We start from the raw sequence: 26,420 nt of genomic DNA, 5'->3' as shown, positions 1-26,420 counted from the left end.
CATTAGAACATCTCCAAAGTTCTCCTCTCTCATGGAGTCTAGTATTATTTAGAGTTCTCCTCAGATCAACACCTGGTTTGGTGGTAAATCAGGGCTTAATGATGGTAAATCAGGTGAGCTGCTGCTGCTGCTGCTGATGATGGAGTTGAACACATCCTCCACGCTGTGCTGGCTGGACTGGGGTCTGGCGTCCAGGAGAACCCTGGAGGAACTGAGCTCTGTTCTTCAGACTAGCTCACCCACAAGATCTCACTACTTTCTTTCTTCAGAATGAGAAGCTCTTGTTTCTCCTTTTTACTGGATTTATGTTCAGCTGCTTTATCTGTTCTGATGAGATCTGGAGCTTATAATAATTTTAATAATGTGATTATGGGTGAAAATTGTCTGCACTGTGCTTAATGTGTAGTTAAAAGGGTTCTCACAATATAAACTCACCAGAGATGGGGTATTGTGCCATCTCTAATAAATATTGTACAGCCCTTGAGGGATAGATGTTGAGGATTTCTGTGTAAAATTAAGAAACGGGTGTTTTTCAGTCTGGAGTAAAGTCTTTGTTTAGCGTATGCCTGGTGTATTGGGACTGTTTTTGGTTCTGTAGGTTGTAAAGATGTAATTTCAGGTGATGATCTGATTTATCTGTGGTCTTCATTTTCCAGTTTGTCATTCTGTCTAAAAGCACGGGATAAAGATTTGATTAGAATTATTAGTGTATTATTTATTTATTTATTTTTTCCTGTCTATAGGAGAGGCTGCACAGGTCACCAGCTCAGATGAACGGGAGTTCCACTCTTCCATCTAATGCCCAGAATATGGGACCCCGTGGACCCTCCCAGCACTCCAACATGGTGTCTCGCCCCCCTGCACCTCTACAAATTCCTAACCCCCCTGCATCCTACATGACCACCCCAAGCCAGAATCCTCCCTCTTTTATGCCTACCTCAAATCAAAACCCCATTCCACCGTACGTGCCTGCACCCGGGCTGGCAATCTCGCAGGACGGTCAGCAGCAGCCTAACTCTGCGGTTCGACTGGCCTGCAAACAGTGCCAGAAACAGTTCAGCTCCAAACCGGAGGTCCTGCAGTTTAAGGTGAGACTCGTGAGTTTTGTGTTACTGTGTGTTAACTGTGATCTACATGATGGCCAGACAAAACGCATCAGTAGCCACAGCCACTGCGCCCGTTCAGCCTGCGCCCGTTCAGCCTGCGCCCGTTCAGCCTGCGCCCGTTCAGCCTGCGCCCGTTCAGCCTGCGCCCGTTCAGCCTGCGGTCTGTGTTCTGTGTGTTGCAGAGTCACGTTGGGCTCTTCTGTTCCCGCTTGTGTTGTGACGCTTACAAGAGGGAGAAGGATGTCAAAGCCGTGTGTGAGTACTGCAAGGAAGAGAAAGTGGTGAAGGACATCAGCATGTACGAGCATAAGCTCCGGCCGTTCTGCTGTGAAGGTGAGTTGTTTTTCCACATGTGACTGATTTGATTAAACTCCTCCCCCTTCCACTCTGAACTGGCTGCCCCCATAAATATGAGCTCACTACATATAGCACTGCTACTGCTACTGTACCAATACTGTTTACTTTGTACTGAACATTTTTTTTTATACCTTTTTATATTTATAATATTATATTATATATTCATATTTATAATATTATGTCCGTAAATGAAGGAACTGCATAGTAAGAATGTAATTGTACAGTGTAACTGCTTGTTTCTGCTGTGCACATCACACCTCTCTCTCACACACTCACACACACACTCACTCTCTCTCTCTCTCTCTCTCTCTATATATATATATATATATATATCTCTAACAGGCTGCAAACTGCTCTTCAAGCATGACCTTGCCAAACAACACGGGGCCCAGTGCAGGGTTTGTGCTTACTGCAGCAACATGACCCACAACACCATCCAGAACCACTTCGGGGGCAAGCTAGAGGAGTTCTGCACTGAGGAGTGCATGTCCCTCTATACTGTTCTCTTCTACGAGGTCAGGGCCAAGTATAGTGATCTGCTCATTTGTGGCTGTTTGTAATGGGTGTGAATGATGATGATAAGAGGGGCCAGTGATGCAAACCAAAGGCACTGCCCCTAAACACCTCTTGTCTTGTTAAGGGCTTTGGCTGGTGAAATTACATGTGTAAGTGAAAAGATGGACCTCTGCCCATTTTAATGCACAATTCATATTTTATGTAGTTAAATACAGCAAGCAAATTTGCACACATTTGCAGTTTACAGAAATATACCATATGTATTTGGGTCTTTGTAGATGATAGCTGTGCTTAAAGGTGCAGAAAAACATAACAAAGCAAATTATTAAAAATGTCATTTTTCTCTAATTATGTTTTGGTCCTTCATGCATCAGTAAAATGTCTTATTTCACAGGTTAAACGTGTGTTTTTGAGCAATTGTAAGGGTGAATGCCTCTGTGGGTCCTCAAAAATAGTTCAGTAAGAATCCGAAGCACATTAATTCCACCAAGAACAAACCTGGATCTGTTTATTACAAATAATAAACAAATGAACAAATGATGCTAATAAAGTAAATACAATAATAATTAAGTAAATTATTAAATAATACATAAAATAATGATCACTGCCAGAGCTAATATTGCCCTCCTGAAGACTTTACATTGTCCTTTACTGTGTTTAATTCTCACATGTCCTCCTTTTCCCTGTTTCTGTCAACAGATGGCGAAGTGCTATGGGTGTAAGAATCAGGGCACACTCAGCGAGAGCCTGAAGTGGGACGGAACGATAAAACACTTCTGTAATCTGCTCTGCGTTCTGCAGTTCTGCTCCAAGAGTGTCGTCCCGGACCAGCCGAACAGCAACGGTACTTTTCTGCAATCAGCTTCACTGTTTCCTCTTTCATCAGGGCAGGAGTTCTTGCCTGAAGCTGGACGAGCTTCTCAGTTGAGCTGTTCGAGTGTCGTTTTGTTGGGTGATGGTTCAGGATGAAGTACGCGTGCAGTTTCCCTAAATATAGCAGATTGGCCCGTTTAATTATCACTGTCAGACTGTCAAAACTACACTCTACAGATTCATACTGGATTACGGTCACTTCACAGTTATTATTGCTGTGTGTAAATATTTATATGTAATATATATGTAAATTAATGTCTAATGTGTAAATATTCAATATTCAATATTGTAAATTATTTTTTCTTTTTTTGGGTAATACTCCAGGGACGATGCACCCAGGTTTTTCACTCACCTTTACACCTGTGTAATGTGATGTGACGACAAAAGTGATTTTATTTAATTTTAGACCGTAAAACTGCATCCACTGCAGATTCATACTGGATTAAAATCACTTCACAATTATTATTGCTGTTTGACTGTAAAACTACCTAGACTTCAGATTCATACTGAATTAAAATCTTCAATTATTGCTGTTAGACTGTACAACTGCATCCACTTTGGATTCATACTGGATTAAAACCATTTCACAATTATTACTGCTGTTAAGTAAGCGTGCAATTTCCCTAATTATAGCAGATTGTCCCGGTTAACAGAATTATTACAATCAGACTGTTAAAACTACACTCTACAGATTCATACTGGATTAAAATCACTCTATTATTGTTTGTTAGACTGAAGATTTGTATCCAGTATGAATCTGAAGTGGATGCACAACATTTATTTACACTTACAATTATTGCAGTTAGTCTGTAAAACTGCATCCCCCTCAGATTCATACTGGATAAAAATCACTCTGATTATTGTTTCTGTTAGACTGAAGATTTGTATCCAGTATGAATCTGAAGTGGATGCACAACATTTATTTACACTTACAATTATTGCAGTTAGTCTGTAAAACTGCATCCCCTTCAGATTCATACTGGATAAAAATCCTGCATCATGCCATTATTCACTGTTGGTAGCATGTAGGGCCTAAAATCTGTTCAGAAACATCTTACAATGGTCCCATTATCAGATCCATGGCTCCCTCTGGATGGGTAGGATGCCCCCTCCCCCCTTCTTGTTAGCTGATGTAACAGATTTAGCAGTTAGCATACCCCCCCTGGTGTGTTTAGCTGTCCAGTAACATTGCAGTAGTGGCAGTTTGAAGCTTCATATGATTTGGAGAAAGTATGAGCTAGCCTTCACCCTCCCAGCACTGGTAGCGCAGTGTGATGGCGGAGTTCTAGCTACTGGGTGAAATTAGAAATGACTCAAACTGGGATTAAAAGAAAATGGCCAATGACCTTCCAGCTTTCAGGCAGCAGTCTAAATGACTGTATGATAAGTCTGTAAGCCACTCTGTAGAAGAGCCTGTCCTAAACTCCATACACTTGCTCACACAATTAATAATATATATATATAATTTATTTTTTTTGTCTCGTCACTACAGGAATAACCACTGCTGCCACCGCAGCTCAAGCTCCGTTATCTCTTTCTAAAGACATGCCTGTCATTGGGGGTGTTGTTTCACTGGCTTCTGCGCTGGCTGGAAACACTGCTCTGACAGGTACGCTCAGATACTGTAAAGGTCAGTATGCAGAGATGGCACGATACTGCTTTTTACAGCGTCAGTACTGATACCGAAAGCTGATGCTAATCTAGTATTTTCATTTATTTTTATGTTTAATTAAAGTTAATTACAGATTTATGTGTATTTGCTGTTTCAGTAATAAGGTGGAGCTGCTGGTGTAACTTGAAATTGTGTTCTTTGCAGGAGCGCTTCCAACCTCTAACGCCAGCTCCAAAGTCATCGGCGATGTGAGCACACACACACACACACACACCAGTATTTTACATAGGGTTGCAATAGAACCACGGAGTGTGACTGCGAGCCTCACTCCACTGGCTTCCAGGCGGTGTTAGGATTGATTTTAAACAGATATTTCATGATCAAAAGTTTGGAGACACCCGTGTGCTGCTCATCATCATCATCATCATCTTAAAAACATTAGATTCAAATGCTAGAGTGACTATTTTTGTTTCTATAATTAGGATGTTGTGGCTGGTGGGGGTTCAAGTAGGCCCAAGTTGTAGGCCTAGGTTGAGCTAAAAGGAGCTGATTGGATCTTATAGGCGATTAAGGCTATGTCCACCCTTATACACCCCCCCCCCCTGCCCCCCTTTGCCCCCAGTGTCCTGTTTAAATAATAGTCACTCTAGCATTTGGTTCAGATATTTTTAAGATGATTATGATCAGCACACCTTCAACCAGGTGTGTCCAGACTTTGGCTGCTACTGTAACACTGTAAGACAGCCCTCACCTAGTCTCCGAATCCGATTTCTTGGCCAAGTATGTTCACACACGCACAAGGAATTAGTTTCCGGCTGTTGGAGTCTCTCTAGTATTAACAATATGCAGCTGCTCTACATATAATTTACAGACAATACACAATATACAGAGAACAGTAGAACAATAGCATACACAGTATACATAGACCAGAGTAGAGATTTTAGCTGCTACATAAACAAGGTTCAAATAAAAGGAGCAATGGCCTAATTTATGAGTGAACGACTTTTTGAGCTGTAGAATTAAGACGCACTTATTTTTTAAGAGTAAAAAGATAATTATGGAAACCAATTTTGTCTCCCAGGCCAGTACCCAAACAGATGCTGCAGTGAACGCGAGCCCACATCAGCGACGGATGCTCAAGAACAAGGCGCTCATGTGCAAACCGATCATTGAAGAGCAGGCTATCCAGTGTCAGCTAGATCCTCCGAAACCAATGTTTGAGACAGGTGAAGTCCTATTTGCTCTTACTGCACATTATGCAATTTTTACTGTAGAAGCTCCAGATCTCATCAGAACAGATAAAGCAGGTGAACATAAATCCAGTAAAAAGGAGAAACAAGAGCTTCTCATTCTGAAGAAAGAAAGTAGTGAGATCTTGTCGGTGAGCTAGTCTGAAGAACAGAGCTCGGTTCCTCCAGGGTTCTCCTGGAAACCCCAGTCCAGCCAGCACAGCGTGGAGGATGTGTTCAACTCCATCAGCAGCAGCAGCAGCAGCTCACCTGATTTACCATCATTAAGCCCTGATTTACCACCAAACCAGATGTTGATCTGAGGAGAACTCTAAATAACACTAGACTCCATGAGAGAGGAGAACTTTGGAGATGTTCTAATGATGAACACAGTGATGGAGAACCACCACCACCACTTTCTGTAGGAGTGTTATTATTAGCGTTTATTCTAATATCAGTGATTTACTGAGCAGCTTTATCAAATTCTCTCTGCAGTAGCACACCTGAATGATCTCATGAAAGGCTTTTTAATACCCTGATGAGGGTGTGACTGTTTTTGATAGGTTGATATTCATAGATATGTATATATTGCCACTAATCCTTTTCTGCTGTCCACAGTGATTGATGAAAATGGAGAGAAGGTGAAGCTGGTGCCAGTGCCTGTGCCGATTCCAATGCCTGTCTACATTCCCGTGCCCATGCACTTGTACACCCAGTACACACCAGTGCCCATAGGACTCCCTCTGCCTGTAGGTCCTCCTACACCTGCTCTGTTCTGATACAGCAGTGTTTTTCTTTTGCATGCTCACACCTCCAACATTAATTAATTAATTAATTATATATGATTTTATTGACTTAAAATGTATTTTATTCTGCCGCTCCAGGTACCCGTGCCAATGGTCATGTCTGCTTCTTCAGCGTCCACACAGGACAGCGGCACCAAAGGCAGCGTGCCCTCTCAAAGCTCCATAGAGGACGAAGATGTGGAGAAGAGCAAAGACAGGCCTGTCTCCCGTGGGGGTGTGTGAACGATCACTTCGAGACCACTGACGTATTTTTAGATGCTCGATAGTTGGACTGCTTACCAGGTTACAGGAGGTTAAATGCTGTTAAATTAATTTGTCCTCTTTACACGTCCAGACCAGGGCAGTACCTACAGTGGAGACCTGGAGTCAGAGGCCCGGTCGACACCCTTCAGTTGGGCCGATGCAGAGGATTCTTCACACAATCTTAAGCCTTCGGTCCCTGTGGCTCAGTTAGCCAGACCAGCCAGTGCCCCCACCGCATCCACATCACCCAGCCTGCTAGATTTAGAAAAGGACTTTCCTGTTGGTGAGTGGTCCTCTGTCCAGTTCTGAAACCGAGCACAAACATACTTTACTTAAATGTACATGATATTTAAAACTCCACTTGCGCTTTACACTAATCGACCAATAGAAATGCTCTGTTTTACTTTACATACTTTATAATTTACTTTTTTACTATTTTACTTTTTACAAAATGTCTTCATATTGAAAGCTATTATTATTATGTTTTTTTTTTACATCTCCTGTAAAGTTACTGTTTTGGAAATACTAGGTTTTGTTGCAACAGTAATGAAAGGCTTAAATACTTATAGTCACTACTAAAGCCCAACCAGTACATTAGTAATATTGATCAAATTGCCCAATTTTGACAACACACGATTCTGTTAGTATCAGCTCTCACAGCTGATAATTAATAACATGGTAAAATGAGTAAGGATCAGCGTTTATGAAGAAAACTGATGTTTATAAACAGTCTTTTAAATGAACCAAAACCATAGAGAATTCTGGGAAGCTGTTCCAGAACTGCACAACAGCTGGGTTGTTTAAGTTTAAGAAGTTTGATTGACCGCTCTGTTTAACTAAAACTATTGTGTAAAATTTCCATCAATGTTCTTTTTTTTTTTTTTAACCACTTAAGATTCTTCGAGCTGTGGCCCACTCCAGTTTTTCCATTTTTTTGGATGTTCTGCTTTAGATTTTGCCCACATTTAAGAAATTTGTCGTCACCTATTACTGTATTAAATATTTTGAATTCAGCCAATTCATCAGTAAAATTCATTACAACAACTTGGGACGTAATTTAAGTTTTTTACTTTACAGATTCGAATGACCACGGCTCAGCAAAGGAGCAGAAGTCGCCATCAAAGCGGCGCAAGAGAGGAAAACGGGTGAGTTTAAACACCACAGAAACTCAGGGTTTGTTTTCTAAGGTAATTTCCTGTCCACTCTTTCTCTGTTCTCTTTAAAAGAAAGACAGGATCTGCTTATTTCTATTTGAAGCCATGGCCAAATTAGAACACAGGGTGTTTTAAAACTTTTGACCGTGTGTATACATTTGACCGTGTGTATTGAGAGTGTGTATACATGTGTGCGTGGACTTTCCCAAATCTCATTTGTATTGACTTGGCCTAACCTGCAGGTAATAGTAATATTCTTAAAAGTGCTTTATGTACAATTTTAGAAAAAAACTGCAGTGAAAGTTGCGAACAACGGTACGAACACTGCTCAGCCTTTTGTTGTTGATGTCCTGAATTTAAAAATTAAAAAAAGTAAATAAAATTACCTGACGGACGAGACAAATTGCCCAAAGCGTCACTCAAACCATGGTCCTGAAGACAAAACCCTGCGCAAGTTCAGTACTGCAAGGAGCCGTTATCAACCTAAGGTAAGATGGACTTTGTTGTTCTTGTCGTCTGTTTGTTTTGTTTTGTTTATTTGTTTGTTTGTGTGTTTAGTTTATTATAATAAGTAAGGTTTAGTATGAAGATTCTGTTTATATGCGTGTTTTGTGCCTCTGTTTATTATAACAGGATCTCTCATTTTATATGCAGCACTTATATTTCTTGCACTAAATCAGGTGTCTACATAGTTCCTTTGTCATTGTTGTTCTCAGTTAACGATTGGATAATTTGATAATTCAAAGTTGAAAAGACTGATACAAATCTCATTATTATAGAAGTTCTAAGATCTGTATATTCATTTTTCTGCCCTTGTTTGCAACTGGTTTCACAAATTTAAGCTAATTGGCTAAAGCAATTGCTTGAGTTTAGAAATGTGTGGCAGTATTTATTACTGGGTTGCCGCTGTATTAGTAAACACTAAGATAATTAGTGCCGTCCAGTGGGAAATTGCTGCTGCCTGTTTCTTCAGTGTGCCCATTTTTGGTTTTTCATTGGAAAATTAGGGAAGTAGGAAAATAAACTTTTTGAGGGTTTTTGACAGTTTTGAGGGTGTTGGTCTAGGGTTTTTTCATATGAGTAGTAAAAGCAGACGAAAGCTTCTGTTGCATGCTTTCTCAGCAGAATGTCAGGGTAGTATTTGACTGATCTACAATTAAAACCGACTATCTGTAGGTAAAGATACACATATCGCTCACTGCACTATGTACAGCGAAACACGTTCTCTGCATTTAACCCATCTGTGGTAGTGAACACACACACACTAGAGAACTAGGGGCAGTGAGTACACACCCACCCACCCAGAGCGGTGGGCAGCCAACTCCAGCACCTGGAGAGCAGAGAGGGTGACGGGTCTTGCTCAAGGGCCCAACAGTGGCAGCTTGCCGAGCCCAGGTATCGAACCCACAACCCTGTCAACCCGGAGCTCTAACCGCCGAGCCACCACTGCGTTTTTAAAATTCAGACATGCTCTAAGACAGCAATATTAATGTCTGGAGTATTTGTAGTGTTAGACGTCCTTCTAAAGTAGATTTGTCAGTTGAATTCAGTGGAGAGTTCGTGTGAGGCACTGCTCTAATAAGCACTAAGATTGCGTGATCATATTATTTCTATGTTAATTCATTGTATTCTGTTTTGAGTAGAAGGATTTGGAGTTAAATGCTTAAGGAAATTTGTCTTTGTGTTTAGGCAGCTACTGCGGATGAGCTAAAGGACGAACCGGACAGCGGATCGGACTGTTCACAGTTTAAAATATTATAAATTGAAACTTGGCGACTTGAAGAAGGCTCACTGGCTCTCAGTCCAGATCCAAACATCTCAAGTAGTTTGGAGGAATGTACACTAGCTGATGATGAGCAGGTTGAACCACATAGCAAATCTGGCCCACAGCTCACGTCTCTTTCCCGGTCAGTGTGCTCTTCAGGGACAAATTTGAGAATACCTGTCAACAAAGTGGACAGTCTGAGATTAAGCACCAAAAGGCAGCTTTGTGTTTACTGTTAAAAAAAAACAAAAACAAAAAAAAAAACAATGGCGAACCAGCAAGACATTTGGAACGTGAACATGCTAATGAACCAGCAGTAGCACATGCCTTAACATTTTCAAAGGGATCTAAAAGAAGACTTTTCTTACTTAAACAGCTTTGCAAGGAAGGTAATTATCAGCTTAATGTGGCTGTTCTTCAAAAAGGAAGTGGAGAAACCAAACATGGTGAAGTCCACGATGGATTATTTGCCTTGCCAGTATTGCTTGGCTTTCCATCTCCGCAGTGCCTTGCGGGAACATGAGCGCTCCTGCATGATCGAGATGAATCATGTCCTCTTTAAATGGATTGCAACAACTGGATACTAAGAGCCATCAGTCTGGTTTGGAACCTTGTGTCCAAGCTACATCTGAACTGACCTCCCAACTGCTAGCCTAGTTAAGCTCAATTCAGTTGCTAAATCTAATGTCCAGTCATGAATTCAGACCACAAGCTAGTCTTGGGTCCAGCCCCCAATCCAGTATCCGTATCAGCCTTGAATCCATCTCTCAACCCGGTCTTGAATCCTCCCCCGTTCAGAGTTCTCAGTCCAGTCCTGAACTCCTAGAGCCACTTGGTCTTAAATCTTGCAATGAATCTGATCTTGCACCAAGTCCACAGCTAAGTCAGCCTAGTATTGATTCCTTCATTACACCCAATAGTGATCTTGGTCAGCCTCCTAGTCCTGAATCAGGCCGGCAGCTTAGTTTCGAAGTCTGCAAATAAGCCCCTGACCGATCCAGTCCTCAGAGAAGTCCTCACCCTAGTCCTGGATCTTGCCAGCAAACCTCCGGCTCAAGTCCTGAGCCTGTCCCTCAGCTTAATAAAGCACATTTTGAAACCCCTGCGAGATCAGATCTACATCTTGGGCTCTCACTTAATACTGATTCGTGCCATCACCCTGCTGTCAGTCCCAGTCCAGAACCTAGCCCTCAGTCTAGTCTAGTCTAGTCTAGCTGTCCTGAACCAAGCCCACAGACTAATGAGGCAAGTGGTGGATCATGCCTTTCACTCAGTGTGAGGTCCAATCCTAAACTTAACCCACAGCTTCATCCTGAATCAGGTCCTGGCTCCCAGCCTAGTGATGACTTGCACCTTCCAGGAATTGTGCAACCCAGTACTGAAACAAATGCACAGGGTTGAATTAGGCCCTGAAGCTACTCTCAGATGCAATATGGAGTCCAGTCCTCTGCTCAACGCAGAACCTAATACTGAACCTAGTCAGAGTGACCGATACAACCAAAATGCTAGTTTGATTTCATGTCATGTGCCAGAGGTTAGTCCATATATTGAAAAACGTGGGATCTGAACATGATGCAGTTAATGAACAGCTCTCTTGTAGCATGGACTCTGACGACCGTTTTGGACAGTTAGCTGAGACCATAGGTGGCTCTGGGTCTCTGGGTTCGTCATCATGCCAGAACTCCAGTTCCCAGTCTGAGATGAAATCCACCACAGAGATAGTCATACAGACTGAGTCACCCTCAAGTCCGGTGTCTGTTCAAGGATCCAGCTCAAGCTGTAGTACGTCTTCCAGCTCAGTTGCATCCCAACAACTAACTGTGAACGCGTGCAGGATAACAGTTGGTGGCCAGAAATGATTAAAGCACAAAAAGCAGTTCTGTGTTTACTGTAAGTAATCCTACTCCAAAATAGCTCGGCATCTGTTGCACAAACATGCAAATGAGGCAGATGTAGCACAAGCTCGAGGTTTTCAGAAGGGATCGGAGAAAAAAGGCTTCTCTTGCTTCAACAACTTCGTAACAGAGGCAAGTATCAGCACAATATTGATGTTATCTGAAACAGCAATGGAGATCTAATTCCAAATACGCGGCCTTCTGTGGATTATTCTGCGAGCCAGTACCTGCGAAGGCAAGGCAAGGGTTACCGTAAAAGGTTTCGGTGCGCTGCATCTAAGCTGCTTCCGTTGCAAGGTTGCCTTCCTGGGGCTTGTGAAGAAATCATCAATGGGATGCATGCAGACGATGTGTTGGAGCATATCAAGGGCAATTCTTTGATTTGCAGGTGTGGTGACTGGCTTTTTGTAAAACATGGGCGAGGTAGAGTCATGTAAATATATCAGAGGATGAGAGGATTGGGAAGACTCATGCTGGCCGTGAAGGGGGTGGACCACAGTGTCCAGCTTTTGAAGCAACTTTTCACTCCAGCCAGGTTCGATTTGGGCTTAGAAGGTGCCAAGAAGATGAGTGGTTTTGCCGAGTCTTCTAACAAACCGAAGACCCCCTCTCTAAAAAAACAGCGGAAATTCTTCTTTGTGAGAGTTTCATGGCTGACGATTTGGAGTCTACGGCTAACTTGAAAGAATTTATTGACCAATTGGGACAAATTGGATTTCTTGTGTTAAAGACTGTGGCGTGGAGAGCCCTGAAAGCACAGACTTGGGAAGTCCTGCAAGACTGACGTGTCAAGAAGACCTAATCTTATGTCTAGCCCCCAACCCAGCCATGAATCCAGACCACGACCTAAACTCTGTTGTTTTGATCGAGGCACTAACGAAAGCATCGCTTTGAAACTGGGTTACTCCCCGAGACCAGGGTTACTCCCTGAGACCGGCCACTCAGATTGCTTTAGAGGAGAGTACAATGGGAGATGATGACGACTCTACAGCTCAAGCCAAAACGTTAATGGAGCTGCTGGAAAAGCACTGGGTTACTTGCATGTCCTCACACTTTTGCACTTCACCAAGCTCTGTTGTGAGCCAGAACGACGTCGCCGCTCTTACTGCAGACGTCCTCAATCTACAAGATCGTCTTAGACGTGCTAGAAGCAAGCCAAACAGGAACTGGTGGAGAACCCTGATCCTAAAGCCTGGAAGAAGCTATGTGACCGTCTTCTCGCTACGGTTACTCTGTATAACCGAGGATGGAAAGGCGTGTCTGATGATAAAATGCTGCTGAAGAACTATATGGACTCGAGAACACAGCGGGAGGAACTGTGAGACGCTCACACAGCTGGAGCAAAGACTTCTGGATGAGCTGATCGTTGGAAGTACGATTCCAGTTTTGCTTACGGGAAGGATGGACAAGACAGAAAGCCTTACTTGTGTGCATGCTCAGAAGCGTGTAGCTACGGTATTCCCAATTCTGAGCCTTAATGGCCGCGAAATGCACCATGTGGCCATGCTCGTGGGTGACTGCAGCTTTGGCTGCCAAAAACTGAATGACAGTCCCCTGCAGTTGGCAAAGATCTGCAACCTCTTGCATACAATAGAGCAAGGAATAGGAATATATATATATATATATATATTTATTTATTTTTGGTTGTTTCCTTTGTTTTGTTTTTATTGTTTTTTGGCTGTGATTTGTTTTTTTTGTTTTTCCCCAGCTTTCGTTCAGCTTCGCTTCCTCCAGACACTCTTACCGTGTGGTCAAGCATTTATTATAGCATATTACAATATTTTAGTAAAGGTTTTTGTTTATTTTGGCAGTTTTTTTTTTTTTTGCTGTTGTGGGATTTTTTTTGTTTGTTTTTCCTTTGTTTTTTGTTTTTTGTTTTATTTTTCCCTTTTTAATTTTTTTTTATTATTTTGTATTATAAATAGTAATTGATTGCATCTGGAGTCAGTGAAGCTCCAGTTTGAGGACTACAGTTAACAGTGCAGATTTGAGGTAATCATTCTGTAAATGATGGTCAGTGTTAAAGATGTTCATAATTGGTGACCAGCTGTATCATTTTACCATCACCTTCTTTATTGCCCCAAAGCAGCGTCCAGCTTCCTGCTCTTAAACTCTGTATGGTGCTTTAATAGATCGATGGATTAAGGCTAGTCTTAGACTACAGTCTACAGTCCGAGTGAGTTCTGAATGGGTTTGTTCTCCATTGAGAGAAAACAGGTTTAATCCTGTCTGGGAATTTGTCAGCTCTAACAGACTGGACGTTCTCAGTCTCAATTCTGTTCAGGGGTCTAATAATAATAATAAAAATAAATAAATAAATAAATAAATATAAAAAGTGGATCGTGCTGTGTGAATTTTTATAATGTGTGGAATTTTGGGGGAACTCTTTCTCTAAGCAGCTCTTTCAGTTTGAGAGTTGAGAGTTTGCTCTGGGTTTGCTTTCTCCAGTTTTGGTTCAGCTTAGCCTCCTCTAGACACTCTTACTGTGTGGTCAAGCATTTATTATAGCATATTACAATATTTTAGTAAAGGTTTATTTCGTTTTTTTGAATTTCTAATACCATATTCTTTTTTTGGGATTTCTAATTCTGCAAAACTTCGCGGCCAGGAGGTTTAATGAGTGAGAACGGTCACGTTTTTTGTAGACATGGGTCTAATTATCGATTTTCCGTGTTGGTCTTAAAGTTCAGCATCATCTTTATCTGCCCTTTCTTTCAGGGACGGAGGCGTTTGGTAGCAGATGTGGCGAACAGTTCCTCCAGCAGCTCGAAAATCCGTCACATGTACGGAGTGAAGGCCTGGGCCGGCTGGGTGCGGAGCAGAACCCTTCCAGACGATGGTAAGCTTCATCAACAGGCCTCTGCATTTACAAACATTTTTAATGGTCTTGTTAAGCCTGCTGCCCGGCACGCTGTATTGGTGATGCTGAGATTGCTGTCACTAATACTGATGTTGCTAAGCAACAGTCTTGGGACTTGCGTTTTGCTTTGTTTTCTGCTGTTTTGCCTTGAAATACTGGAATATTTTCAATAGTTCCCGCATCTTTATCCTCTGATAAATAGAATAGTTTTAATTATGGAAGCGTTAAGGAAGGTTTCACAGCCTGGTCGGCTCAGGATCGGTTTTCCTCTCACAGCCGAAACGGTTTGTTATATAAAGTTTTGTTACATAATCTTGCATCAGTGTGAAATCTCTGCCTCCTTTCGCCTGGCAGCTTCTCCGCTGTTATGACTCATGTGTTTGAGAGGACCGTGTCAGAAGTGAATGTCACTCTCGCGGCCGAGCGCTGACCAACCCCACTGTGTGCCTTAATGACATTTCCGTCTGTGTCCTTGTCAGCAAGCCCTCTGACTGTGCAGGAGGACGTGTTGCAGTGCAGCGCCGCGGAGCTTAGCGACGGCCTGTGTCGCTTCATCAGCGAAGTTCGCAGGCCGAACGGCCAGGCTTATGCACCTGACAGCGTCTACTATCTGTGTTTGGGCATCCAGCAGGTTTGGATTTCACAGCTTTCATTTTTTCAGTCCAGATCACCCCCCACACACACACACCTACACACGCACACACACACCTATACACCCACACCACTTTCTTAACTGGGCTGCATAATATGAGTAATGCTGTTACATTCCTATATACTGTGATTACAGTATTCCACCCTGTTAAAGTGCTACATATCTTCTCTGCCCTGCAAAAACCTTATATCTCCACCCCCCCCCCCCCCCCCCCATACTTTTTCAATCTGGCGGTTCTTTTGTCAAAATTGAATTATGGATGGACCAATAGAAATGCTTAAAAATGAATAAACTGCTTATATAATCTAATTTATATTACATAAAATATTAAACTATATAGTTTTTGCCTGACAGCATTAATGTGCATTTTTTATTTATTTACTGTATTTTTAATGTTTTATTATTTTCTTTACACCTTAAACTCTTTACCGCTTTTATGTACTAAAATACCTACTATACTAAAATACCATTACCAACTATATAAAATAAATATTTAATATAAATTATCATTATCATTTTAATATCTTTTTTAAATTCGTTTGTTACTCCTTTCAGAGTGGTATGTGTAAAGGACCTCTGTTGTCATTGGCTGCCCTGGTTAAAACACTCCCAGTGTAATTGGGCGGAGCTAAACTGCTCCATCTGTGCAAATACATTCATTTTCACTACTACTTCACACACTACTTTTGTAGCATAGTTCACATGTGTGGGCTGTGGAGTGTATAGGCCCTTTTAAACATTTAAATAAACTTATATTAATATAATATAATAATTATATTATATGATGTTTCCAATTTTTTGACCCATTTTTGCTCATTTGATCAAATAACTGCTGTAACTAATCAAACTAGGTGCTCCTTTAATAGAGCTGATATTACTGAAATGCTTCATTTTCAATGGGCAGATCTGCAGCTGAAACAGGAGCCTAGTGCAGCCCAACATTTTTAACATCAACATTTTAATAGATCATTCTCCTCATTATGACTTTTAGAGAAATGGGGTTTTGGGGGGGGGGGGGGGGGGGGGTAGTGCACTATAGACCCCTGTGGCGCGGCCTAAGCTTTCAGCCTTTGTTTTCCTTCCATTACTTTTACTTTTCTACTTGAAGTCGTTCTGAAACCAGTACTTTTACACTTTTACTGCAGTAAAAAGCTTCAGTTGATACTTCAGCTTCTATAGAAGTCTTTTAAACCCTCGTATCTCCACTCACTTCTACCTGAGGAATGAGTGTGAAGACTTCTGACACCTTTGTCAGTTTCACAGCTCTATGAAACCGTGTAAGAGTGCGAAGGAAGCTGGTTTTATGTTTCCTAAAGTTATTAAATACTGAAAATATCTTGGCGAGTCTCGGCGCAGGAGGCCATCATCATCATCATCATTATGGCCTGTTCTGTAATGGATAGTTTGTCTACACAAGTGGATTAGTGTCTGTTAGGAGGGTGGGTTACTGTTGCGAATGAGCCAGTAAGCGAGTGAGTTTGCTTTCAGGGCTGCAGCCGAGATAAAATTGTCAGCCCTCCAGTGACAGCTGCATGTGCTCCGTCATTAGAGCCGCTTTGTTTGCATTGTTCATCCTCTCGCCGGCTAACTGGCAGGTGCAGACCATGAGTAAACACCGCACATGGCGTTGGTGATTTTAAATCTGGGCCGATTACAGCTCTCATAAGTATGTTGAGCTCGATACTCATTAACATCGAGGAGAACACTGTTGGTGTCATTTCTGCATCCACGAAGCAGGCTTCAGCGAATACACGCTCACATAATGCTCTGAGAAGCTGAATATTACCTTTTATATTTGTGTGTGTGTTTTGTTTTTTCATGGCATCTTTCCCTCCTTACATACAGTACCTCCTTGAAAACGGCCGTCTTGAGAATATCTTCATGGACTCTCCGTACGGCCAGTTCACCACAGACCTGACCAGGCTGCTTAAAGACGAGGCCAGCGCCTTACCTCAGAGTGGTAAATCATTCTTATGTTACTGTGTTGCCTCAGTCTTCTGTGGCCACTTTTCACTTCACTCATGTTTTTTATTAACTCACACTATAAAAACACCTGAATTTCATCCTGAATTACAAACTTGAAGTTATTTCATTTGAATTTATTTTTATATTTAAAATTAAAATGTAGTCTTAATTTAATAAAGGAATTTGTAAGTGTTTGCAAACACTATAACTCTTAACTATTAATGTCCTTATGTCCATTAATAGTTTAAAACTATCTATTCAAGTCCTGTCTATTCTAAAATTTAACTGTTATTAATAGTTATCTATTATAATATCTGATTAAGGCCTATTTATTATTATTATTATTATTATTAATAATAATAATAATAATAGTTACCAACTATCTATGTAAGTCCATCTGCACTCCTGGACACTTGACACTTTACTTAAATATAAAATTAACATATGCACATATGTATTCAGTATTGTCATCTATCTGCTGATATTCACTCCTCCTGCACATTTCATTCCTTATTCTTTATAACTGAACCGCCTTTCATCTCTGGTTGGTTCAAAAGCGTATTTTATTTTAATTCTATTTATTGTTATTAATGTTGTTGTTATTATTGTATTATGTTACTGTGCTGTATTGTGCAATTGCTGCTTGCTGCTAAGTTTCCTTTTTTCTATATATATATAGAACTGTGTGTGCGGCCCATTAACTGTTATTAATGAACTAAAACTGAAATTAGTTAGGAATTATTAATCGGTTAAAACAATCTATTTAGGGCTCATTGTCTATCAGGTAGAAACAATGTAAGGCCTATTAACTATTATTAATAAATAAAATCAAAAATTAAAACGTTAAGGGCTTTTAACTATTAATAATAGTTAGTAATGCATAAGGCCATATTAACTGTTATTAATAAAATAAAGAACTATCTATGTAAATCCCTTTAACTGTTATTAATTGGTAAGAACTGTGTAAGGCCTGTTAACTGTTATTGATAGTTAACTATTTAGTATTAGAAAAAATGTAAGGCTAATATTCCTAATAGGTAAAAACAAGCTGTTTAAAGCTTATCTCCTCAGGTAAAAAGTTTTTAAGGCCTTTACCTATTATTATTATTATTATTATTATTATTATTAGTTAATAAATATACGTAAGTCATATGAACTATTACTAATAGGACTTAGTTAAATAGTTCTTATATATATATATTTTTTATTTTTAAATGATCTGTACCATGCCTGTACATATGGCCCCCAAAACCGTGCCCTTGCTTGCTTGAAGAGGTGGGCTCAGGCATGGTTAAGTGGGACTCGGTACACAGTACACATCCTCTGTGATCACTAACCGTGCCCCTTGCTGGTCAACGTTGCCCCGCAGTCGGCACTTTGGTCAGCGCTGTTCTCCAGTCAACCATTTCTGACAGTTTTAGCGAGCAGCAGCGGCGCTATGCTCCCGTACACGCCCACGAGGAGGCAGACTGTGTATTTAATGGTGATAACTCTGACAGCTTCAGGATGTTTTATTCTATTTTTGTATTTTAACCGCAGGATTCCTGCAGTCTCGTGTTGAGGAGAGCTTCCTGTGGGAGTGTAAACAGTTGGGCGCTTCATCCCCCTTTGTGCTGCTCAACACGCTGCTGTTTCTCACGGTCAAACTGCTCAACCTAAAAACTCTGGACCAGCATCAGCGCCTTTCCTTTTCCAACTTCACCCACTGCACCAGGACCACCAAACAGGGCACGGCGTCCTATCTTAGAATCAAATTGGCTGGAAATGAAAAAGGAGAGGAGAAACAAGGTAAGTCTGTGGCTACAATTCAAAGGGGGTTCTAAAACCTTTGAGAGTGTAAGTGTGGTAGCCAAAGTCTATCCAAAACTGAAAGGCCCGTGTTTTCAGGTCCCATCAGTCCTGCTTCTGGTGGAACTGAGCAAACCCATGCAGTGCCTGGAGATCACAGAGAACATCAGCCCCCCAACCTGGGGTGGTCGAACTGTTTATTTTTAATGTGTGCTGCAGTTTTAGTGGTTAGTTTAGTCCGACTTCTGGGCAGTTTTTAGAAACATTGAATATGGTTTACATTCAGTATCTGTTATTAAGAAAATGTCATAAATACATGTTTTAGACCCATTTTTTTTATTTCTGCCTTTAATGGTGGTGCAGGTTCAGTTGTACTTGGTAAAAGGAAGAGGGAGGACAATGAAGAGGAGGAGGAGGAATGCATGGAGATGCCGGAGAATACAGAGGACTCCTCACGCTGTCCTGTTCGACTGTACGAGTTCTACCTCTCTAAATGGTGAGGACTAATGTACCAGATTTTAATTAAGAAGGAAAAGCAAACAAAGAAGGGGGGGTGTTTAAAAAAAAATAAAATAAAATAAGTAATCAATTAATTTAATAAACCAATTTGTGCTGCAGTGTTCCTTCATGTGGGAATCTTTAGGCTTTAATAGTCTACAGTTATTAATATTATTGATAAGTAATGTTAATGCCTCTATTGTTCAAATCTAATCATATTAATCTTTGATTAATAACCTTGATTAGTGTAGAGAGTTACATTGGTTTGACAGGTGCAATTGGTCTGCATGTGCAGCTATTTTAAATATCAAATCATATATATAAAATGTAATTATTTGATATTTAAAAGAGCTAAGCATGCAGACAAATTCAAACTAAATGTATTTCATATGATCTATATCAAATTTTATTTATTTAATTATATTTATTTATTTTTATTTATTTTAATGAAATGAATTATGATAAAATATAATTTTTCTACACTGGAGAAGAGGTATAGGCTATGATGAAGGCAGTTGTTTGTGTTTTTACATGGTTAAAGTGTCTCTCTGTATCCTAACGGATTGTTTTCCTCCTCCTCCTCCGCAGTTCTGACTCGGTGAAGGAACGTCCGGATCTGTTCTACCTGCAGCCAGAAAGCTCCTGTGACCCCAGTAGCCCCTTGTGGTTCTCTTCTGAGTCGCTGGAGCGCACCGTGCTGGAAAGCATGCTCACACGTGTTCTCGCAGTACGGGACGTCCATCGGGACCCCAAACAACAGTTCTTGGACTCCTCGGACGAGGAGAGCTCCTAATGACCGCGTGAAGTCCGTTACGGGGATGTTATTCTGGGGGCCGCGGCTGCTCTTGTTCTGCGGAAGCTCTGGCTGTTTTCAGAGCCAACACAAACGAAGGGAAGAACTGTGACTAACCATGTGCCGTTTGTGCAGACACCTACACACTACGTGGGTTCAGGAGGAGATGGAGAGATCTGTTCGAACACCACAATAATGGCAGCGCGAGGCGCAATTACGGGCAGAGTTGGAGGGGTTGTATTGGTATTCTTACTGGAGGAGAAAGGCCAAAACGAACTGGTTCACTTAGCGTTTGGTGTGTCGCTCTTTTCTCCTCCACAGGCTGTTTCTCTCGGGGATCTTGATGCTGAATTGAAATTTAAATTGCAGATCCTGAGAATTCATTCATTCATTCATTTGTTTATTTGTTGTTTATTTGTTTGTAAAGATAAACAGTGCTCTGTTCTACCCCCTGGTTTGTTTACGGTTTGCTTCTTTTTTTCCCTTCCTTTTTTTTTTTTTAGTGGCTCGATATTCATTATTATCATTATTATTATTATTGTTACACATCTCTGTAATTTCTAGTCCATGTAAACAAACCGTGCTTTTTTTTAGTATGCAATTTTCTGGGTTCTGAAACTGCTGTACCCTTTCAGAGCCCAGAGTTCAGGAGTGTAGATCAGTGCAGCACAGGCTTGTTTTTAGTTCAAGTGGCAAGGCCTTCACATGGTCACACGAGTGGCCAAATCAAATCTGCAATGTTTAGCCACAAGATTATGCAGATATTTGCACAGATACATCCAGTGCCTGCCTACGATATAAGGCCAATTGTCATTTGCTACCATGGTAACACAGTCGAGGGCTTTTGCTTTTGCTAGCGCGCTGTGCTGGATTCTGCAGGTTTCGAGAAACGCACAACAGCAGAAATGGCAAGGATCAGCCCTCAGTATTTCAATTACGTGAAGTTTCATTTAGGATTGTTAAACACTTGATTTTGATGCTTTCTGTGATGCTAGACTTTTGGGGAGCGGGGCGCGGAGTGAGGGGGTTGAACGGTATGTGTTCGTGGAAGTGCTCGAAGGTGGCATTCTGTCCTGTATCTGCATAAATGCCCCCGTCACCTACAGATGTATGTATTTCTGACCTATCACGATAAACTGAGCCACCATGGGAAAACTCAGACTGATCATGTTTGTGTTGCCCGAGTGAAAAGAGTGTGTGTGGGTGTACACAGGACACGAGAGGTGTCGATTCAGAAAGGGTTAGAGAGAGAGAGAGAGAGAGAGAGTGTGTGTGTGTGTGTGTGTGTGTGTGTGTGTGTGGGTGTGGGTGTGGGTGATGAGGAGGAGGAGGAAGAGTGCAACAAAGACAAACTGACAGTACAAGGATGCTTTTGACATTAATAATTATCCATCTCTTCGAGCCAGAGCTGCACGTCTGTTGATTCTAGAGGGTTGATTCTCCGTCTTCTCTCTCTCTCTCTCTCTCTCCTTTCATTTCCTCAGCATCTCTAGCATCCTAGGATCTCCCGCACCAAGGTAGCAGCAAATAGAGGAGGACTTTGATAACTCCAGCGAAGGAGCTGGAGGAAAATCAGAGCCGTCTCGCTTTGGAGGTCAAATCCGAATCGAAAATGACTCCAATCAGATGAGAGGGGAGGTTAAAAAAACACCCTAAGCTTCTGATAAAACTGCAAAAGCCCTGAAGCAGCATCAGAACTTGGGGGGGAGGGGAGCTGGTGATTGAGAGAGTCGGAGTGAGCGAGAGCGCGAGAGGAGGGAGGGCGAGTGAGCGAGCAAGTGAGCGAGAGAAAGAGAGGGAGAGCTGGCGTTGGTGTAGAAATAGGAGGCCATTTGTCAAACCATCAGTGTTTCTGTCTGAGACGGGGTAACGCTCTGAAGGCTGAGCTCTCGAGCCGAGCTGCGGACTATGCCTGGCTTTCGTGGACTCTTTCCATACTTGGACTGCAGGAGCGCTGCAAGGCACTGGGGTTGTCCATCTGTTATGGCACCGATGCTCTGATTTCTGGAGAGAGGCTACTCATCCTCACTAATGGAAGTGATTGTGAAAATGATCATCACCATGAAGAGGCAAAGTGGGCAGAGACCCCGGGGAAGGCTGGTGCCAGATTTGGAGCAGAAAGAGCAGTGAGTTGTCCTTGTTTTTTTTTTGTTGCAAGTGTGCGTTCAGTTTTCAGCAGCTTTCACCAACTGGATGTAGGACTCAAAGTCCGGTGTGCGAGAGGAGTGTCCGTCCATCCGTCCGTCCATCCGTCTGCTGAGCAGAGCAGATGGTGGACAGTTACAGACTTCGCGGAAGAGCTGCGCCTGTAGGTGTACGTCCGTTTTCCTTTGCGACCGTTAAAAGGACATGCTCCAGCGCTCTCCTGATGATCTCCTGAAGTTGCTTCAGTGCCACCAGTTTTTGCAGGTGATCAAACAGAAGGAGCTGTACGTTTATTTTATATACTGACGTTTTAAGACCTCTCTTGCTTGCTTTTTTTTTTTTTGACTGCTCGGGATCCTTCATAAAAATCGTAACATTTTGGATTCATTTTAAAAGCGAGATAAAGAAAGTTCCGGAAAGGATTAGGGAACGGGACGTTCGACGGAAATTGACTCCAAGTCCAGAACCTTCTCAGAGCTTATGTTGGAAGTGTGCTGAAAGCCATTCGTTTCTAAAATGGGGAAACCACTGAGTCGCCCAGGTTGCCTGCGGCAGAGTCCTTGTTGCTCGAAGAAAAATGAACGTGAAGGCTACAATGAAGATGGCTACATCCCTCAACGCTCCATCTACGACACAATGTGCATCAATGAGCAGATTGACCATAGCTCTGCCCACAGCACGTTGGGCTCCAGGAGAGGCCGAGAAACAGACTTTTCCAGTAACGGCTCCCTTGGAGGTGACATGTTCGATACCAGGTCATCGGTGCTCCTCAGCAGTGGGAGAAGACTGGACGAAAGGTTCATTTTTGATTCCTTGAAGCTGGCCAATGACGAGCTTAGATCGCCAGGAGGGTTCGCGAGATCAACCTCTCCAAGCGTGTCGTGTTCTTCAGCTCCCAGTGGCTCCATGAACAAGAGGCATCCCCACCAGGACAGCGGCAAGAAGGACAACCTTTGTCGGCACTCCTGGAAGGTTCTGACGCCGCCCAAGTTTCCAGATGCTCTGGAGCTGTCTCCTGGGGAGAAGAACTACTTAAATCCAGGGGTGGCTTTCTTCCCAAACAGCATGACCTCCCCACAGATTTCTCCTTTTTCTGGATCCCCCTTTTCCACTGGTACGCACACTCCATCGGTTTTCTTCTCCCCTTCACCCCTGCCCTACCATCAGCAGTTTCACAGACAGTCTTTGCCCACCCAGCCCTCTTCACCTAGACCTCCTCTCTCCGAACTGTCAGTGAGTGCCCTCATGTGTGGCCAAGATATGCAGGAAGAGAAAGAGCAAGAGCAGAAAGGAGATGGGAACACTGTACGAGTATTTGAGACTTTTAAACCCAAGCCTGTCGAGCCCATCGCTGAGCAACAGCCCACCACGCCAGAGCCGGAAAGTGACACTGCGCCCCTTTTGCATTCCCAGATAACAAAGGGACCTACGATTTGCACGACTTCCATGTCCGAGTCCACTTGGCCACGGAGGCTGATCGGCAGGAGGAGGACGGTGAGGCAAGGTGGCGCGGTTCACAATCTTCCCATCCTTCCCCCATTACCCTCTCTTCTCATCCGGAGCGTCTCGGACAAAAAGCCTATGCCTCGCCTTTCTCCGTTCCCCGAGCACCAGGGCAAAGTGGAGGGCAAGTTGGGGAAGTCCAATTTAAAAAGTGAGCTGAAGGACTGTTCCCTGCAGGACTGGAAGATCTTGCGGCAAATAGAGGAAAAGAAAGCGGAGGCGTCCAAAACCGAGGTGGTGAGGGAGGACGTTGTGGAGTGCGGTAGTAAAATGCCAGCTGTCCCAGAGAAAGCCGAGGAGGCCTTGGACGAAAACGCCCCTTCGGAGTCTGAGGTCGAGGTAGAGAACGAGAACTGGGAAGCGGTTCTGGAGATGGTGAACTCGCTTTGGGATGAAGCGTGGAAGGACACGGATTCACAGACGTTAGGCTCTCTGAGGCGCTGGCCCCTCTTGCACCCTCCAACAGGGTTCGGCGGCTCACAAGCACCCTCCGGGACAAGTTCGGAGCTAGGTGCTGAAGACCTCCTGGAACTTGAGAGGCTAAGTAGAGAGGACTCGCTAGACTCCGAACTCAATGACATACTCAGATCGCACTCTGATTTGCACCTGAAGGAAAACGATGTTGTTGTTGTTACGCAACCAACAGGACAGAGTCTCCGAAAAGCTAAAGTCCCGTCCCTCTTGGATCTGGACTCTGAGGTTCAGCTGGGAACTAAATATGGCCACACTGGATCTCCAGATTCGAATCTAACGCTGGACTCCGACTCCAGTGGGGTTTACATGTCTAATCCCAGCCAGACCAGTAAAGAGGACATTACCTCGGATGGCGACAGATCCATGTTTGAGTTAGACTTTGGAAGTGTGACTTCCCTCAACAAAGGTGTGAATGAACAAGGGGCCGACAGAGCGACCGGGACTTGCACAGTGCAAATAAGCAATTCCAGGCAGTCGACTGTGCTGAAAGCTGAGTGCGAGGAATCGAGCAAAGGAAGGAGTGTGAAAGAAATCAAAGCCAAAGTCACGGTCATGCAAGAGGGCTCGAAATCCGTGGACAAAGGATCTCTACGCCAAGAGATTTGTAACACTGTGAACACATCGAAAACTGATGTGCCTTTGCCACTGTCCCCATCAAAGCATGAGGTCAAAGGGCCTCTACTGGACCCCGGTGACCTGGATCCTTTTGTTGCAACAGACAGTTTTGTCTACCTGGCAGTTTCGGTTCTGCCCCCTCCTGCCCGGGACGTCGCACCCGCCCCAGCACGAGGGGAACCCTCGCCCCCGACATCCTTCACCAAACCCTGCCCCTACCCTGACGAGTGCGACTTCTTGTCCACCGACAGCTTTGTGTACCTGGCTGCCCCGGATTGCCACCTGCTGGGTACGGAAGGTCATTCCGTGTACGGGGACTCGAACGATTCCGAGGACAGCGGCTCCAGGGCAGATTTCGTTCTGGCGTCCACCGTCGGGGACAGCGACTGGGACTCGGACCTGTCCGATTCTGAGCCCGAACCAGGGTCCAACAGACCTGCCTGGGACCACTGGGAGGAGCTGGAACAGGACGTCCTTCAGGGACTTTTCTGCGAAGACCAATCAGAAAGAGATGCAGAGTGCCATGGCAACCAGGCACAGCAGATTTCTGGCCAGCGTGGGGAGTTGGCTGCTATTGTTGTGCGAGAGAGAGGCGAGGTGTCTTCACAGCACGCCCAGGGGGGAGAGCGCAACACTCACAGGTGAAGTCTGTATCCTAACAACTGTTCGGGTGGTGATGGCGGCGGCGGCGGCGGCGGCGGCGACGGCAGTGAACTACAACACACCTCAGAAACCCACACATCACTCCGTGTTTTAATTTAGGAAACCACGCTGTTGCAAATCCTGTCCCCAAATAGCAACTTCTACACCTCTTGCTGATGAGAACAGCAGTTCTTGTAGGAACGTGTGACGCAGGTGTTGCAGATACCATATCCACTCCAGGCGGTCTCTTCTTTACGCAGTATTATTTCTAGGTCTCTTATTTAAGCTGCATTTTCAGACCTACGTCATTGTGAGTTGCTTAGAAATTGTTCATCGGATGACTTTTATTTTCCGTTGCTTTCGTTGATTCTTGCGTTAAACTGACCGATCTGGCTATTAATTCGTCGTCGTGATTTTGTGAATTTTATTAAAGGGTTTTCATCGACGAATACCGACCTTGTTCGAAACACAAGTGTGTATCGCAATAGAGTGTCCTGTCAAAAAGAAGAGCTATATTTGCTATACGCTGTATATTCTATACCGCAATATTAAGCTTTACGTTAACGGGTTTATTCTGAACGAACGTGACCGGACGAGAATCGCAGTGACCGATTCAAGAGACCGATTCGTCGATTTATGGAGCACATGATTATGATTCTGCCCAGTTTTGTTGAATGTTCACTGAGCTCAGTTTCCACAACACCACAGATGTTTACAGAGTGGCGCATTGTACCTGTAAGCACATAAACAAGGCAATAGAATCAGAGTATTGTACTGTCCAGTACTGTCCAGCTGTCAATAAAGCAAATGTGAAAGAGCAGAGCTGTATCTGGACTTTTTATTGGGCCTACAGGTCCGACCGGAAAGCGTAGGCACGGTGATCTGACGCTCCTCACCCCCTCCCCGTATCTCCTGCCTTCTCTCTCTCT

The 26,420-nt window shown here is 43.2% G+C and overlaps 1 protein-coding gene across 2 annotated transcripts in view; it reads left to right on the top strand.

Annotated features, from left to right (window-relative positions):
* Nucleotides 1-20,566, top strand: part of LOC140563997 (zinc finger MYM-type protein 4) — a 38,271-nt gene extending 17,705 nt beyond the window's left edge. Inside the window, exons 12-28 of one of the 2 annotated variants that reach the window (XM_072688988.1) lie at nt 744-1,088; nt 1,289-1,439; nt 1,806-1,978; nt 2,679-2,823; nt 4,345-4,461; nt 4,669-4,712; nt 5,546-5,690; nt 6,312-6,442; nt 6,578-6,713; nt 6,834-7,025; nt 7,820-7,887; nt 14,275-14,395; nt 14,896-15,047; nt 16,914-17,028; nt 18,573-18,821; nt 19,185-19,317; nt 19,908-20,566. In XM_072688988.1, coding sequence (XP_072545089.1) covers nt 744-1,088; nt 1,289-1,439; nt 1,806-1,978; nt 2,679-2,823; nt 4,345-4,461; nt 4,669-4,712; nt 5,546-5,690; nt 6,312-6,442; nt 6,578-6,713; nt 6,834-7,025; nt 7,820-7,887; nt 14,275-14,395; nt 14,896-15,047; nt 16,914-17,028; nt 18,573-18,821; nt 19,185-19,317; nt 19,908-20,112 — 2,622 coding nt within the window. In that variant the 3' untranslated portion in view covers nt 20,113-20,566. Of the gene's footprint in view, nt 1-743; nt 1,089-1,288; nt 1,440-1,805; nt 1,979-2,678; nt 2,824-4,344; nt 4,483-4,668; nt 4,713-5,545; nt 5,691-6,311; nt 6,443-6,577; nt 6,714-6,833; nt 7,026-7,819; nt 7,888-14,274; nt 14,396-14,895; nt 15,048-16,913; nt 17,029-18,572; nt 18,822-19,184; nt 19,318-19,907 lie in introns of both variants that reach the window. The other variant, XM_072688987.1, reaches the window with a different exon arrangement.
* The last annotated feature ends 5,854 nt before the right edge of the window (nt 20,567-26,420 follow it).

This window comes from Salminus brasiliensis, chromosome 10 (genome assembly GCF_030463535.1).
Source record: "Salminus brasiliensis chromosome 10, fSalBra1.hap2, whole genome shotgun sequence".
NCBI classification, from domain to species: domain Eukaryota; kingdom Metazoa; phylum Chordata; class Actinopteri; order Characiformes; family Bryconidae; genus Salminus; species Salminus brasiliensis.
This window is presented reverse-complemented; position numbering and strand designations above follow the sequence as displayed.